This window comes from Drosophila bipectinata, chromosome 3L (genome assembly GCF_030179905.1).
Source record: "Drosophila bipectinata strain 14024-0381.07 chromosome 3L, DbipHiC1v2, whole genome shotgun sequence".
Classification (NCBI taxonomy): domain Eukaryota; kingdom Metazoa; phylum Arthropoda; class Insecta; order Diptera; family Drosophilidae; genus Drosophila; species Drosophila bipectinata.
Genome location: NC_091738.1, coordinates 12,910,532 through 12,925,067, shown reverse-complemented (window position 1 = coordinate 12,925,067; position 14,536 = coordinate 12,910,532). Strand labels below are relative to the sequence as shown.

Below are 14,536 nucleotides of genomic sequence, written 5' to 3'. Positions count from 1 at the left end.
TATATAATGCGACCTAACGATAATCTTTCTTTTTTTAATGGGGACAATGAAAAAAAACCAGATAAAGCATATCTATCAATCATAAAATTCGGGTAATAATAATAAATGTTTTATTCAAAATTTCCCAAGAGGGCGCCCTGCTGATAAAAAATCGACAGCCCTGGTCGCTGACAATTCAATTACTTCTCGCGTACGGCCACACTAATAATAACGATAACTAAAAAAAAAAACAGAAAAAAATACATCTGTTGGGAAAAAAAATTATATCTACGGAAAAATAGCATTCCCTTGCATTTTACAAGGTGTCAGCACATTCCATTGCCAATAGGATCATTTTTGGCGTGCAAGCTTACATAATTTGGGCAGTTAATCCTTTGAAAGCGCTGCAATATGTCGTCCGAAGAGCTGGCGCCAATTAACGAGAAGGACTTCAAGGATCTGAAGGAGCGCATGAAGCTGATTGTGGACGCAGATCCAAAGCAGTATCACAACGATTTTTCCCTTCGGCGCTATTTGCGCGCCTTTAAGACCACGGATGACGCATTTCAGGTGAGCAATTCTATAAATCAGAACCTCTTATATGGTAACGTCTACTTTGAAATCGGAAGCTTACGAACTTATTGCTAAAAATACATATTTAAATAAAAATTAATAATGTTTTTATTAAAACATTATTTTCGATTTAAAAAGAAACGAGATAAAGCCATGCTTGGTTGTTCCAATAAGTAAACACTATAACTTTTTATATTCCCTCAGGCCATTCTGAAGACAAACAAGTGGCGCGAGACATATGGCGTCGATAAGCTCGGCGAAATGGACATGGAACTGCTGGCCAATAAGGCTCGTGTGCTGCGCCACCGTGACTGCATTGGTCGTCCCGTGATTTATATTCCGGCCAAGAATCACAGCTCTTCAGAGCGCGACATCGAGGAGCTGACTCGATTCATTGTCTACAACCTGGAGGAGGCCTGCAAGAAGTGCTTCGAGGAGGTCACCGACCGTCTGTGCATCGTATTCGATCTGGCCGAGTTCAGTACTGCTTGCATGGACTACCAGCTGGTCAAGAATCTCATCTGGCTGTTGGGAAAGCACTTTCCAGAGCGCCTCGGCGTCTGCCTAATCCTCAATTCGTCAGGATTTTTCTCCACCATTTGGCCGGGCGTGCGGTTGATGCTTGATGATAATACCTCCAAAAAGGTTAAATTCGTTAGTGATGATGTTGAGCTATGTCAGTATCTCATTCCTGACATCCTGCCCACGGACATGTAAGAAACTTCCGCTTCAAAACCATCAGTTAGTCGTAGACATATCTCCGAAATGAGAACCGAATCCAGTACCTAAGTAACAATGGCGCAACCTATTTGCAAGGAGGCTTCTGAGAGCTAGAGCTTTGTATCCAGTACTCTTTCTGTAAATCGATGTGTTAAAACAGTTGATTGTAAAATGTATTTATTGGACACAACTAACTATTTTAGATACATGTTTTTCGTGGATATGCCGTGCAGAATCTATATACCTGAATTCGTACCTATATATACTGTATACCGTATGTACATAAATAATATGCATGTCTATGTGTACAGCAAATAAAGTTGTAAAATAAAATGGGTCGTAAAGATAAATGGAGTGAGACATCACACACGTGAATATCGACATGATAATGCTCTAATTTTAGAGGGCTTATCAATCGAACAGTGATAGCCATCATAATCCAATTGGCCTCGGGGTGGCCAGTCTTATCAAAGGTTGTTATTGTTTTCAAAAGAGAGAAATTGATTTAAAATTGGCGCACAGATTAGGGTTGTCCATGTGATAGGAATCTCTAGGGATTTTTCTGTATTATTCAACACTTAAAACTTTTTCTTTAAAAGTATTTGAATTTTTTAATGATTTTTTATTTTAAAAAGGTAGGTATGAAATCGTTTAAATCCGAAACTGTCTTTTTTAGGCTTAAAAAAAATTTAGAAAAATTTTAATTGTAAAAAAACGAACTATATTAAAACAGGAAAAAGTGTTAAAAATAATTGGTTGATTTAATGGATGTATACATTTAAAAAAATAATAAGTAGCCTTATAAATAATTAAGTTTTCTAAATTATAGCTATTTTTCAAAAATCTAGCTTTCTTCGCGATAGGTGACAGCCCTGGCTCCCGACTGGTCATCATCTGGACGCGAAACAAAAGTCGAGCACCTGATAAGGAAATCTGAAGCGCGCACTATGAGACCTCGCCACAACAATAACAATAAAGTTGGCATTACTAATAGCAATAACCGCAGTGGGGGCATTATAAGCGAAATGGATAAGTCGATCCGCCGCCGTCAGCTTCGAGTAAGGACGTCCAATAATCAGTGATTGACGAGGCGAGCGCTGCGAAACATGTCAGCGCCTCCACAGCAGATAGCCGGAGAAGCAGAAGCTCTCGACGCCAAGGTGCCGCACCCTACTCCTAAGGATTCAGCAGCACCTCCCCCGGACCGTTCCAAAGCCGTTTTTATTGCCGCCTTGGACGTTGGAACAACCTGTGTGCGGTGCTTTGTTTTAAACGAGAGGTGTGCTGTCAGGGGATCGGCAGTGGATGCCGTAAGTGTTTGGTTCATTAACTTAACTGCCAGGGGGCAAAGTCAAGGGGGTAAATACAATCAGACCGTAAAAAATTTGTTTTTATGCTTGTACTCTTGCACTAACTACCACCAAAAGCAAGTTTTAGTAATTAAATTAAATAATTCCTTTATAAAAATAATTTAAAAGTACTGTGTGGGTTTAAAACTGTATTTCCCCCTCTTACTTTCTGGGGGAAAAGTTAATTGACGACAATTTACGATTTTTACGACCTTTGGTTGCGTTTAGGTGACGCTGTTGAACCCGCAGCCGGGCTTTTTTGAGATCGATCCAGAGGCTCTATGGCGAAAAATTGTTCAGGTGATAAACAAGGCAGTACAGGGTGAGTATAAAGGATTCCTAAACCCTTCATATCCTTTAACATAAACCTTCTCTCTTGTAGATGCCAAACTAAAGCCAACGGACATCACCTGCCTGACCATATCGACGCAGCGCTGCACTTTCCTGACGTGGGACCATCGAAGTGGCGAATATTACCACAATTTCATCACCTGGAAGGATCTGCGTGCCGATGAGCTTGTGGAGCAATGGAACACCAGCTGGACCAGGCGCACCATGAACGGGTTCTCCTATGCCCTGTTTTTGCTCACCCGACAGTCGCGATTTCTTGCCGGAAGCGTCCTCAAGCTAATGAATGGCCAAGTGACGCCCAGATTGCTCTACGAGATCTTGAATAATAAGCGGCTACGTCATGCCCTGAGTCACAAAAAGGCTCGTGTTGAGTTGCTGGACTCTTGGATCCTATACAAACTGAGATCGGGTAATGGAAAAGACACCGAAGTAGAGCACATAACCGATGTTACCTCCAGCACGGCCACGGGCCTGTATGATCCTTTCACGCTCAGCTGGTCACCGCTGATAAGTTGGCTCTTCGGCCTAGATGTGAGTGTTTAGAACTACTTTATCTTATCCTTGCCAGGTACTATAGTTTTGACTAATCTCCAGACTAAAATACTGCCACGCGTTGTAGACAACGGCTACAAGGGCTATGGACATGTACATCCATCTGCTCTGGGTCCGGAGTGGAGCAGGACAAGAGTCCCAATAGCAGCCTCGCTCAGTGATCAAACAGCCGCCATGTGGGGATCACAGTGCTTCGCGAAAAACGACGTCAAGGTCACCATGGGCACAGGAGCCTTTCTGAATTTAATCACTGGCCCCCAGTGTCATGCTGCCATCACGGGGATGTATCCACTGGTGGCCTGGCAGATGGAGAAGAAAGCCATCTACTGCATAGAGGGAGCGTCCCATGATTTCGGCACCGTGGTCACCTGGGCGCAATCCTGTGAGCTCTTTCAAGATCCCAAGGACACGGCAGCCATGGCAGAATCAGTTGCGGACACAAATGGCGTTTTCTTTATGCCCGCTTTTAGTGGACTGGGAGTAAGGATTCATTTTAGATATTTGAATTGGGAGATCTAAAACTTCTACAATCCTCTATAGCCTCCGGTGAACGATTATCGATCGGCCACCGGTTTCATTGGACTCACACCCTCCACCACAAAAGCACACATGGTAAGGGCTCTCCTGGAAAGCATTGTCTTTCGTTTGGTGCAACTGATAGAGGCAGCCGAGCAGGAAACCTCCCAGAAGCTTGAAATCATAAGGTAAACTCCATAGAATAATCTTTAAGTTCCTAAAATTGAATAATCTGTTTCTAGGGTGGATGGTGGCGTTTCTCGTAATGATTTTGTCTGTCAATTTCTGGCCGATCTCAGCCAGCTGCAGGTGGAGAGAGCCGAGAACTCCGAGAGCAGTATAATGGGTGCGGCTTTCATGGCTGGCATTAACCATGGCATTTGGAGCAGGGTCGAGGATCTTAAGTGTTTCCGACAAGTGGAGCGAGTTTTCAGTCCGCGAAAGAAAGTCTACGACACGATAGCATCCCGCATGGATAAATGGAGTCGAGCAATTGCACGCTTCAGCGACTGGTACTAAGTTACTGTACGGTTTTTGTATTTTTTCGTTACACACTAAAGTCATTAAATACTTAGAAGGCTAGGAATAGTAAAGGAGTGGTATAAAAATGCTGCATTAATCAGTCTCTCAGTTGAAGCGTTGCTGGAAATTCTGTTGCTGGTTGAACATCATTTGTTGCTGTTGCTGCTGCTGTTGTTGTTGCTGTTGCTGCTGAGCCTGCTGCTGCTGGTGGTGGAAGTCCTGCTGATTCCCGGCTCCTGACAAGCGCACTCGCTTCGCATTCGGCTCCGATGAGTTCATTTGCTGTTGTTGTTGCTGCTGCTGTTGCTGTTGTTGTTGCTGCTGTTGCTGTTGCTGCTGCTGCTGTTGACGCTTATTGTCGGACTTATCCTCTTGGTCATCATCGGTGAGGAACTCCCTCTTGGGATACGGAATGGGGCAGCCGGCAAAGACGTCCTGCGTTGGCAACGGCTCCTCCTGGAAATACTGATCCTGCATGGCCTGCTCGGAGGTTATGCGCTTGTTGGGATCCATCAGTAGGAGCTTTTGCAGAAGATGGAAGGCCTTGCTGTCCGGCTTAATCTTGTGCCGCTCCATGTACTTGGCCAGGGAGCAGGTGGAGTATGTGGATCGCTTGAAATCCTTCGTTAAGGTATGATGCTCCGGCATCTTCTTAATGTCCTCCCAATCTTTGTCCTGCGGGAAACCCATGACGTTGAAAATCCTGTCCAACTGGTCGTGGTGGTAGGGATTGCTAGTCTTGATATCTTCCTGGCGGCAGTGGAAAATCGGTTCGGAGGTCAGCAGCTCGGCAAAGATGCAACCGATGGCCCAAATATCAATGGCCTTGGTGTAATGGCGAGCGCCCAGCAGCAATTCCGGCGCTCGATACCAAAAGGTGACCACCACTGGATCCAGATCAGCCAAGGGCTTCAAGGGCGCATTAAACAGCCTCGCAAAGCCCATGTCAGCAATTTTAACCCGGCCTCGTTCATTACCATCGCCCATCACCAGGATATTGGCCGGTTTGAGATCCCGATGCAGCACCCAGTTACTGTGAAGATAGTGGATACCGTCCAAAATTTGGTACAGCAGACTCTTCACCATGCCACGAGGAACAACCACCTGTTTCTTGGTGGCTTTTGCCGCCCGATGGAACTTGATGATGTGCCAGAGATCATGCTCCGCGTAGTCAATCAGAAGGAACACCTTTCGGTCATTGTGCGAGAGAAACACCCGGATCAGGGTAATTACATTCTGGTGCTTCAGCTCCCGTAGCAAGGCGATCTCCCGGCAAGCGGACATGGACAGACCAGTGCCATCTATTTGTTTAAGGGCATATTCTTTGCCGTCGCTGTGTAATAAAAGTATATCTCAGACATGAACGAAAGAAATTCCTAAGAGATTCACAGCTCACCTGGTCTCCTTCCACTTTGCCTTATAGACGTGACCGTAGGTGCCCCGCCCCACCTTGCACCCTTCGTAGTTGAACAAGTCTTCCACCTTGGTGCGCTCCATTTGGGTCTTCATTTTAAATTCGTAATCCATTGCGCTAAAATCTTTTAAATTTTATCAAAGAACCAAGTGTTTGTATATTCCTCCTATCAGCTGTTTACGATATACCGGTCATACCGATATTTCGATAACGCTAGAGGTGGGAGTATTATTCTTTTTTAGAAAAGAAGACAAAACAAAGCAACAAGTGACCACTTTGTCTAAATCTTCAGTTTGAGAAACTAGCAAAATATTCACTATCCGAAAATGTAAAAAAAAATTATGGTTGGGAAGCTGTTTTTGATTCTAAAGTTCTCTTATAATGTGGTGCGGCATATTTGGGAACAAATTGAAGAAGACAAAAAAAATGACAAAGAGCCATTAGGAAACGAAGAACATCACTTTTTCAAATATTTCAATTCAAGATATAAATAGGAAATATTATATTATATATAAGTCTTTAAAATGTGATACATTTTAATGCGATATTTAGCTATTTTTCTTTTGCAGAAACGATATCGATAATCAGCTGTTTACAACACTACTTTTGGGAGCCAAGAAAGCACGCTGCACGTTTGTTTTGATTTTCGCTTCAAATAAAAATATTCAAAAAATGGCAAAGACTAAACGAAATGTTCGAGCAAAGGCCAAAAGTGTTGTGGGAGCGGCCAAGCAAAAGGCCCAGGAGCTTCAGGCCAAACTACGCCAAGAAAACCTTCTTCACAAAACATTGACTCCCAAAAGTTCAACCACCAAGAAGGAAAAATCTGCTTTAAAACACAAGAAACTGCTTAAAAAATTCGCCGAGACCCGAAAGGAACGTAAGGAAGAGACTGCCCGCAAGAATCGGGAGAAGACTAAGGTGATCGGGGATCTGAAGCCTTTAAAAGATGCTCTCCCATCGCTGCAGGACATTTATAATCTGGTCAAGACCAAGCAGAAGGACGCTGCTGAAAAGATAACGCTCACGGAACCCGAAGCACCTCTCAGTGCGAATGAGAAGATCCGGAAGAAGCGCACAGAGGTGGTGAATCGGGTCAAGTCCTTCGAAAAGGTTATCAAGGACAAGAAGTTCAAGCAGAATCCCCGCGAGGTGATTGCCGCCCATGTGCGCAACAAGTACCAAGCCATGGAGGAAGACGACGAGTAGCTAGGAAGTCCGACCAGAAACAACCTGCTGCGTGCCTACTATTTCATACTAGATGTAATCTTAATATAAAATATCCGATTTTTTAAGACCAAAATCCAATATTTTTTGTTTTTAGACAGGACTCTCTTTCAAGCCCTCCCCTTAAAAAAACGCTTTTATTTATTAAGAAGTATCTTTAATATATGCATTAGGTATAGTTATCATTTAACGATGCATATAAATATTACATGTACGAATGTAAGTTGTAAGCATTTAATTGTAAGAGGGTCAACAGAACGCGATTAGAATTAGACAAGATTTGAATGTGAACTCTTATGTGTTGTTTTTGTTGTTGGCCGGGGCTATGTGATCTATGTTTTGTTTTTCTATAGCTACATTACATTATGGAGCAATACAATATATATAGTATATGTATATGTATGTCTGCTTAGAATTCGGATGTCAACTTGGTGTTGTTTTCTTACAGCGATTCGGGGCCTTTGAACTCGAAGATTCTTGCCTCCGGAAAAGTTAGTCTACTACAGCTATTTTTATGGTTATTGTATTTATCGGATTAGCGGGTGCTGGGCTGGCTCCATTCCTCCAGTTTCTGTCCATGTGAGATCATTATTCTTGTCCATCCATCGTGTTCTTTGCGCCGCCTGCACTAACAGCAAAAATTAACATAGCTATTTGAAAACTGTCTCCCATAAAATGGCATTTCTTCATTTACAAAATGTAGGTGTTTGTATCATCTTCTGCCTCTCTACACTCTTAATTCGTCCTAAATTTAGGTTACAACCTACGTTACGTCGCTAGCGTTGTTTTTTATACTCTTGCAGTGAATATTGTTGGTCTGTTTTAAACTATAAACTATATAATGATCGAAAATAATGAAATTAACTTTAGTATTTCGAAAAATTGAAGCTCGGACTATTAATTTTGTATTCTCAGAAATGTTTTACATAATGAAATACTAACGAAGGTTCGGCCAACTCTATATCTGATCTCAACTGCAAGGATATAGTATTTTCGGTTCTTTCCGAAGTTATCATTTCTTTCATCTTTTGATTACATATTATATCCGACGTTTTTTTAGGTTATGCTAGACTCGTGGTTTCTTTCCAAAGTTATACATTTATAGAAAATATAAATCAACTATTACTAGCTTTTGCACATTTAAGAGTTTGGAACAACAAACTTAAGCTAATTTGAAAATTCTTTTTTCTGATGCGCATCTAGCGAACGAAATTACTTGTTTAACAAAAACATAAGCAGGCTGAAAGTAGAGAAATTTGAGATTTAAACAATGGTTTCGAGAGAATCGACTATAACTCACCGGAAATTGATGCCCTTGTTGGCCAACATGCGATTACATTCACTGGAACCAGTGCCGCCGGTGCCATCAGGAAGGGGCAACACATAATAATCACTTTCTGTACTCTATAAAAACAAACATAATTTTAACAATAATCATAAATTAAATTATGTTTTAACATACGGTCTCTGTAAAGTCATGTTTGTAAATTTGTGTCGAAACTTTCATGTCGGAGAAGGGGCCTTTGAGTGCGAAAAAGTGTATGCTCATGGGTGTGCTAGTCTTTGTCTTCAGGATCAATTGGTAGGTAATGGTGCGTTCGTTCGATTGGTGAGGATCCCGCTGGCTGTTGTTGATACGGGCCTTAACCACCCACTGCTGGTTGAAGGCCGAGAAACGAGCCGTTTCGTAGAATAGCTTGTGTACGTACTCATCTGTACGATAGGGTTTCATTTGAAGATCTAAAAAGTACATTCATCATTAGAGTTTCTATAACAACACTATAATGTATTTGATAACCATTTTACCCGCGGTTTTCTACCCGCATTTGGATTATTAATTACCACCCTACTTACCATTGAAGATGATCTTTTCATAGCTTAGCAAATCAATCAGGGTATTGAACATTTTCTTCTCCTCCTTGATGAGGACATCGTGGGCCTCCAGGGCAGCCATGACCTCATAGCCCGACTTCTGGGGATGCAAGCAGTTGCGTTCATGTTCGGTAGCTGTGGAAAATATACGGGTTTTGGTAATGATTTAGATAATTTATAAGATGACCACTCACTCTCATGGAAGGGTCCACGCCATTGGCAACCAATACGATGGTACTTGCACTTTGTAGGACGCTCCTGGCACTCGTGTTGTTCATGGCGCTCCAGAGATTTGTAAGGGAATTCCTTATTACAGAACTAAAAGGAGGAAAATATATTTTATTAAAAATCTGATTTATAAAGAAGGATATTCAGGGTTACCTGACACTCGCTGGGTAGCTCAGAGGCGGCCTTCTCCACGGCCAAGTTGCGCGAGGCAGTGCTCTTTGATATTTCCACGCGGCAATTGGGGCAAGTAGCAATCTGATCCCTAAGGCTATTTAGTTTAGTTATAAAGAAAATAATTAATTTAATATTTTAAATATGCAAGTGTAAGAGAATGTGGATATATAATTGTAAGAGTGTGTAGTTCCATACCGTCCATCAGCCAGGAGATGGGTGAAACAGGCGGCGCACATCAGGTGGCCCATCTGGCACTGAAATTGAAAAGAGCAGAAAAATGGGAAAATTTTAATTTTAATTTTTAATAATTAGACATAGGAATGGTATTAGGATGGATAGAGAGAGATTGAAAACTAAAACATAAGTGGAATGAAAATTAACCTGCAATTAAAGAAAAAAGAAGAAAAGTTTGCTATTAGTCAAAATACGGCCTTGTTGCAAATAGCTTTATGTGTGTGTGTGTTTGTGTGTGTGTGGGGTGGGGTGGGTGGTAATGAAAGTAGCTCCTCCGGAGGTGATATGAGAGTGTGAGTTTGGGGTGGAGGTTCTTTGTGGGAGATGATCTGATGCTTAGATCCTCCATGTGTTTTTTTTATTTTATTTATTTTTTTTTTGTTGAAATAAAAACGCTATGTTGTAGTTTGGTTTCATTTTGCATTTTCAAGTTTGCACTTTTCATTGCAAATTTATTAAATTCAGTTTCGATTCAGTTTTTTTTTTTCTGTAAATACATTTCAGGGTTTAACTTTAATGCTATGGATGAAATCGGTTCTATAAACTTAGCATTTACGGTTACATTTCATGTTGTATTATATATTTGTTTTTTTTTTGGTTGCGTGTGCTTACAATGGTTAAATCGAAATAGACTTAACTAAGATTAATCATTAGACAAGATGGTTAAAATTTATCTAAATCAAAATCATAAGAAATAGTTTATAGCTCTGGGTTATAGTTTCATTCAAGTCAAGTCATTGTCATTGATGATAGGTTCGTTTGGTAGAGAGATAGGGAGCAGTATGGGTAGCCGCGATAGGGACCAATCGTGCGTTAAATTCGACCCCCGCTGATACCAGAGACCTTTATTTATTTACAATTTCTGTTCTGTATCTGTATCGTATTGTATCTTTGGAATGCGGGCGACGACGGCGTGGCTTTTTCCCTTCCAATCCCTCATTTTGGAATTTTTTTTCTCTCTATTTTTGGAATTAGCCAGCCGCGCCAGAGATCCGAAGTAGCAAGCGATAAGCAATGACGGCCCTTTACTGTTTACATTTATTTGTTGTTTTTTTTTTGGTGCCTGCATATGCATGTGTATCTTCTGGTTTGTGTATCTCATGAATCCGATTGATGTGTACAAGATCTCTATAGGCAGTTGAACGAACTCCGATTAACGTCTTTGATTTGCAATTTATGACCTAGACTAACTGAGGAGCAGCTGCTTTAACGCTTACTATTTTAATAGCAGTCCCCCAACTCGTTTTTCGAATAATAAATAAAGGAAAATAACCGAAATCTCTCCCCATGTGCATTGTTTACTCTCCGTCTCCCTCTCGTCACGCGATCTAACCGTCTCACTTGCGCGCCCGCACTTGCGCCCCAGACATAACAAAACCAGCTGATGGTGTTTTTTTTCAGATAAGCAAAAGAGGAAAGAGGAAGAAAACGTCAACAGTAGGTAGAAAGGAAATCACGTTAAAAAATGGACGGGGAAAAAAAAACAAAGTTCAGGTGTGCTTGCTTATTTTTTCAGGTATACCTTATACCTTTCCCCCCACCAACACACACACAGTGCCGCGCGTGCATTGGAAACAGGTAAAACGAGTTTATTCTAGATTACATGACCCAACCTGCAAGCTGATTCCACAAAAATAATCTAAGACTTCTGGCGACGTCGTATATCGAATTGCATTCTCCCGACAATTACTAAATGCGCCGCCGTATTCCAAAAAGAAATATCGCGAACAGCTGATTTTGCCACGACATGGGTGAGAGCGAGACAACCACAATCACAACGTGGGGCGAAAAACAAAACAATAACAGAGAGCAAAAATCGAAAGGTGTGTAGGCAGGCAGGCACATGCATGCATACATACGAACATGGAAACCTCAAAACAAAGATGAGTGGAAATGCTAATGGGCGAAAAAAAATAATGGTTCCTTTTTTTCCACAAACTATGCTATGCATGTTTCGATGATTCATTTCATAAGGAATTTGTCACGTTTTCATAGTTTCGATATTCAGAACCAATATTTTTTAATGACGCAGTAACCTTTTCTTTTGGTGAGTAGTGTGCGTGAGCTACAGAAAGAGTGAGCAATGTCATTACGTAAAAGATCTCCCAACACATTTCTTCAATTGTCAGCAGAAATTAATGAGAAAGAATTGGAATAAAAAGCAGGAAAGAGAGAAAAGCTAATAGAATGAAATGCAAGAATTCGCCTTCAGTTCTTTTTTCATTGGCATGTCTCTCATACTCTTCACGAGGTCGGGGGCTACTAAAAATAGGCCAGCAACAACAACAACTACGTATTCAATTTAGACACCAAGAGGGTTCAAATATGATCCCAAATGCTGGCTTCTATTCTATGACGCAATACAGAAAATCTGCAGTAAATTGTTACTGCGCAAATGTGTAAGTGGAAGGGTGTGAGGGGTGGGGTGGGGCAGGCGGCTATAATTCACTGGCCAAGTGGCACCAAGTGTGAAATGCAACGGTTCAAATGAGGGGTTGAATTCAAAATCCGTTTTCTCTAAAACGCAATAAAACTGCATTAGTTACCGAGAGTGCGACAGGGCCAGCATGCTTATGCTTATGCCACGGCAGCTCCCCTTTCTCCGCAGTGGCCATCTCAGTGGCGTGCGGAGCATGGAGAGAATGTAGGTTCTAGTTTTCAAAAACTTCCAATACCCTTTTAAAAATATGCTGCCTACGGCACTGGTTGCAGAAAATTTTGTTTTCAAGGCGAGTGCAACGAAAGTCAGCTCCAACTATGTATCTGTCTCGCTTGCCCACAGCTGTACTGCGGTTGGGGGTGCGAGGGGCCGAGACGCGGGGGAGTGGTGCGGTTTCACTCTTACAGCTGAGCTGGCTCTATTTGTTTGTATACAGAGAACGTCCCACACGCACGCACACACACACACCCCCACTTGTACAATACACTCCCACATCTATGATTCTCTTTTGTTAAAAACGAAGAGGGGTGGGTCGTGGTGGCAAGACAGGGGGTTACTTCGTTGTAGGGATTAGCCCCATATTCCATATTTCATAGTTGAGCCTAAAATTTCACTGTTCTACGCCTACGCGAGAGTTCTTCTACCCCCCCGTTCTGGAATTAACCAGCAAACTCACCTGGTACATGGCCGTTTTAGGCAGATCCAGGCAAACGGCGCAGCACAGGGCGGTGGAGATGCGATAGGCCAGCTTCTCGTGGGTTCCCGATGCGGCGGCGGCGCTCGACAGCGTGCCCCCACCACCAGGCGAGCTGGAGGAGGCTGCATTCGGATCGAGCAACTGTTTCTTTGCCGGCGGCTCGCCACTATTCTGAGTGTCCAGCGGCACACCCACTACGCCCCCGCCCGAGGAAGAGGACGAAGCGGATGCGGTCGACGAGGATGTGGAGGCCATGGCCGAGTGCTGGTTATCGCCAAGTAGCGGCAATGTCGATGAGGGGGGCTGCTGCACCGCCGAACTCGAAGATTCGACCGTTGACATATTTTTTATTTATTTTTTTTTTAAACTACTACTTGTGTGCACTGTGATATTGTGGCTCTGATTTGCCAAGAAATAATGATTTTGCCAGGGGGAACGACGCACACACACCAACACACGTTTCAACACAAATCCCAACGCCTCCTCTCTCTCTCTCTTGAAACTTTGCTGCCTCCCAGTGTTTTGTGTGGCACACTGCACTTATTTATCAGCTTTTCTTGCCCCCAAAACTTTTCTCCTATTCCGTTGGAGCCCCCTTCTTGTTGAATAGCCAGGAAAACTCTGTGCCAGCAGAAAGTATTATTGGCCTACAGGAATTGAAATTTTGTTTTTCACTTATTTTCTTTTTTGATGGAAAATTTATTTTTATTTTTTGAGGAGCTCTTTTTAGAAACGAACTTGTCAAACGAATGGACTGAGAGCGAATGATAACAAAACAACAAACAAATAGCCTTCTTTCCCAAAAAATGAATGTACTATTTTTTCTGGTATTTTGTGATTTGTGATGATAAGGTCACACACACCAGATTTTCGATTTCCCGCTAAATTTAGCTCTTTTAATATCTATCGATAGCTAAGACCCAAACGATAGCCGCCCTAGTGATGTGCTTTTGGAACTTCTATACGTACCACAACACTGTTACTGTTTGTTGTTTTTTTATCGCCGCTTCCAACCCTATTACTGGCTGTAAGCGTTCAATTATTTCATTTCTGTAGTGATTTAAATGGTTTTAAAATTAAGTGAAATGGCTATGGGGGCTGTACAGACTCTGGTCGGCATATAAGTGGCTCGGGGAAATGAACTCTCGCCACCGATTTCCCAAATCTCCATTCCAGACTGTGGCAAGCGTGTGTGTGAGTGTGTGTGTCGCGTCCGCTTGGGTATGCTTGCGGAAAATAAAACAAGAATTCAAACTCCAAAAAAAGAAAGAAAATCAGAACTGCTAGATCAAAGGTGTACAATGACTAATCCAAACCACTGTGGGCCAAGATGCCAAATTGCGTTTTACGAAAGTTTACTCCAAATGTTATATTCCGCAGTAGACTTTCAGAGGAGGTACCTCCCCCCCTCCCCTACCAACCTCTCCACTTGTATTTTTGCAGCCAGCTGTTTTTAGTTCCACAAATATGGCTCCATTTCAAGCTCCCCACTTTTCTCTATGTGGATCGCATCCTTGCGTTTGCTGCTTGTGCGCCACCAGCTGTTGAGTCCTGTTGAACTGTCCTGCCCCCCCCCCCCATCCCCCCTCCCCCTTCTACACGTTTCGTATATATAACAACGCCAATTGCTAGGGCTTCACGACAATCGTATACATATATCCTGCAAAATATATCCTGACCGCAGACAT

General features: G+C 42.4%; 5 protein-coding genes across 6 annotated transcripts; 3 read left to right on the top strand and 2 right to left on the bottom strand.

Moving 5' to 3' along the window:
- Window positions 1-191: 191 nt before the first annotated feature.
- Window positions 192-1,605, top strand: LOC108120522 (uncharacterized). The gene is made up of 2 exons (XM_017234272.3): window positions 192-549; window positions 757-1,605. The coding sequence occupies exons 1-2, from the start codon at window positions 391-393 to the stop codon at window positions 1,267-1,269; spliced, it is 672 nt and encodes a 223-aa protein (XP_017089761.2). The 5' UTR covers window positions 192-390; the 3' UTR covers window positions 1,270-1,605.
- Window positions 1,606-2,144: 539 nt separating this feature from the next.
- Window positions 2,145-4,648, top strand: LOC108122608 (glycerol kinase 5). Its single transcript, XM_017237299.3, has 6 exons — window positions 2,145-2,582; window positions 2,850-2,943; window positions 3,004-3,503; window positions 3,567-4,004; window positions 4,065-4,228; window positions 4,283-4,648. Exons 1-6 carry the CDS (start codon window positions 2,379-2,381, stop codon window positions 4,557-4,559), a joined length of 1,677 nt encoding a protein of 558 aa, XP_017092788.2. The 5' UTR covers window positions 2,145-2,378; the 3' UTR covers window positions 4,560-4,648.
- Window positions 4,557-6,164, bottom strand: Cdk8 (cyclin-dependent kinase 8). The gene is made up of 2 exons (XM_017237422.3): window positions 5,959-6,164; window positions 4,557-5,895 (listed from the first exon to the last, which is right to left on the bottom strand). The coding sequence occupies exons 1-2, from the start codon at window positions 6,087-6,089 to the stop codon at window positions 4,668-4,670; spliced, it is 1,359 nt and encodes a 452-aa protein (XP_017092911.2). The 5' UTR covers window positions 6,090-6,164; the 3' UTR covers window positions 4,557-4,667.
- An 88-nt stretch (window positions 6,165-6,252) lies between these two features.
- On the top strand, window positions 6,253-7,494 carry LOC108134382 (ribosome biogenesis protein SLX9 homolog). The gene has a single exon (XM_017254671.3). It carries the CDS (start codon window positions 6,649-6,651, stop codon window positions 7,183-7,185), a length of 537 nt encoding a protein of 178 aa, XP_017110160.2. The 5' UTR covers window positions 6,253-6,648; the 3' UTR covers window positions 7,186-7,494.
- On the bottom strand, window positions 7,424-13,611 carry LOC108134384 (zinc finger TRAF-type-containing protein 1 homolog). 2 transcript variants are annotated; one of them, XM_070279830.1, is made up of 8 exons: window positions 12,828-13,611; window positions 9,673-9,731; window positions 9,457-9,565; window positions 9,270-9,393; window positions 9,058-9,210; window positions 8,666-8,943; window positions 8,504-8,607; window positions 7,424-8,443 (listed from the first exon to the last, which is right to left on the bottom strand). In XM_070279830.1, exons 1-8 carry the CDS (start codon window positions 13,188-13,190, stop codon window positions 8,416-8,418), a joined length of 1,218 nt encoding a protein of 405 aa, XP_070135931.1. In that variant the 5' UTR covers window positions 13,191-13,611; the 3' UTR covers window positions 7,424-8,415. The 2 variants fall into 2 exon arrangements, with proteins under 2 accessions (XP_070135931.1, XP_017110161.1); XM_017254672.3 differs by having other exon boundaries at window positions 9,457-9,571; window positions 12,828-13,610.
- Window positions 13,612-14,536: the final 925 nt, after the last annotated feature.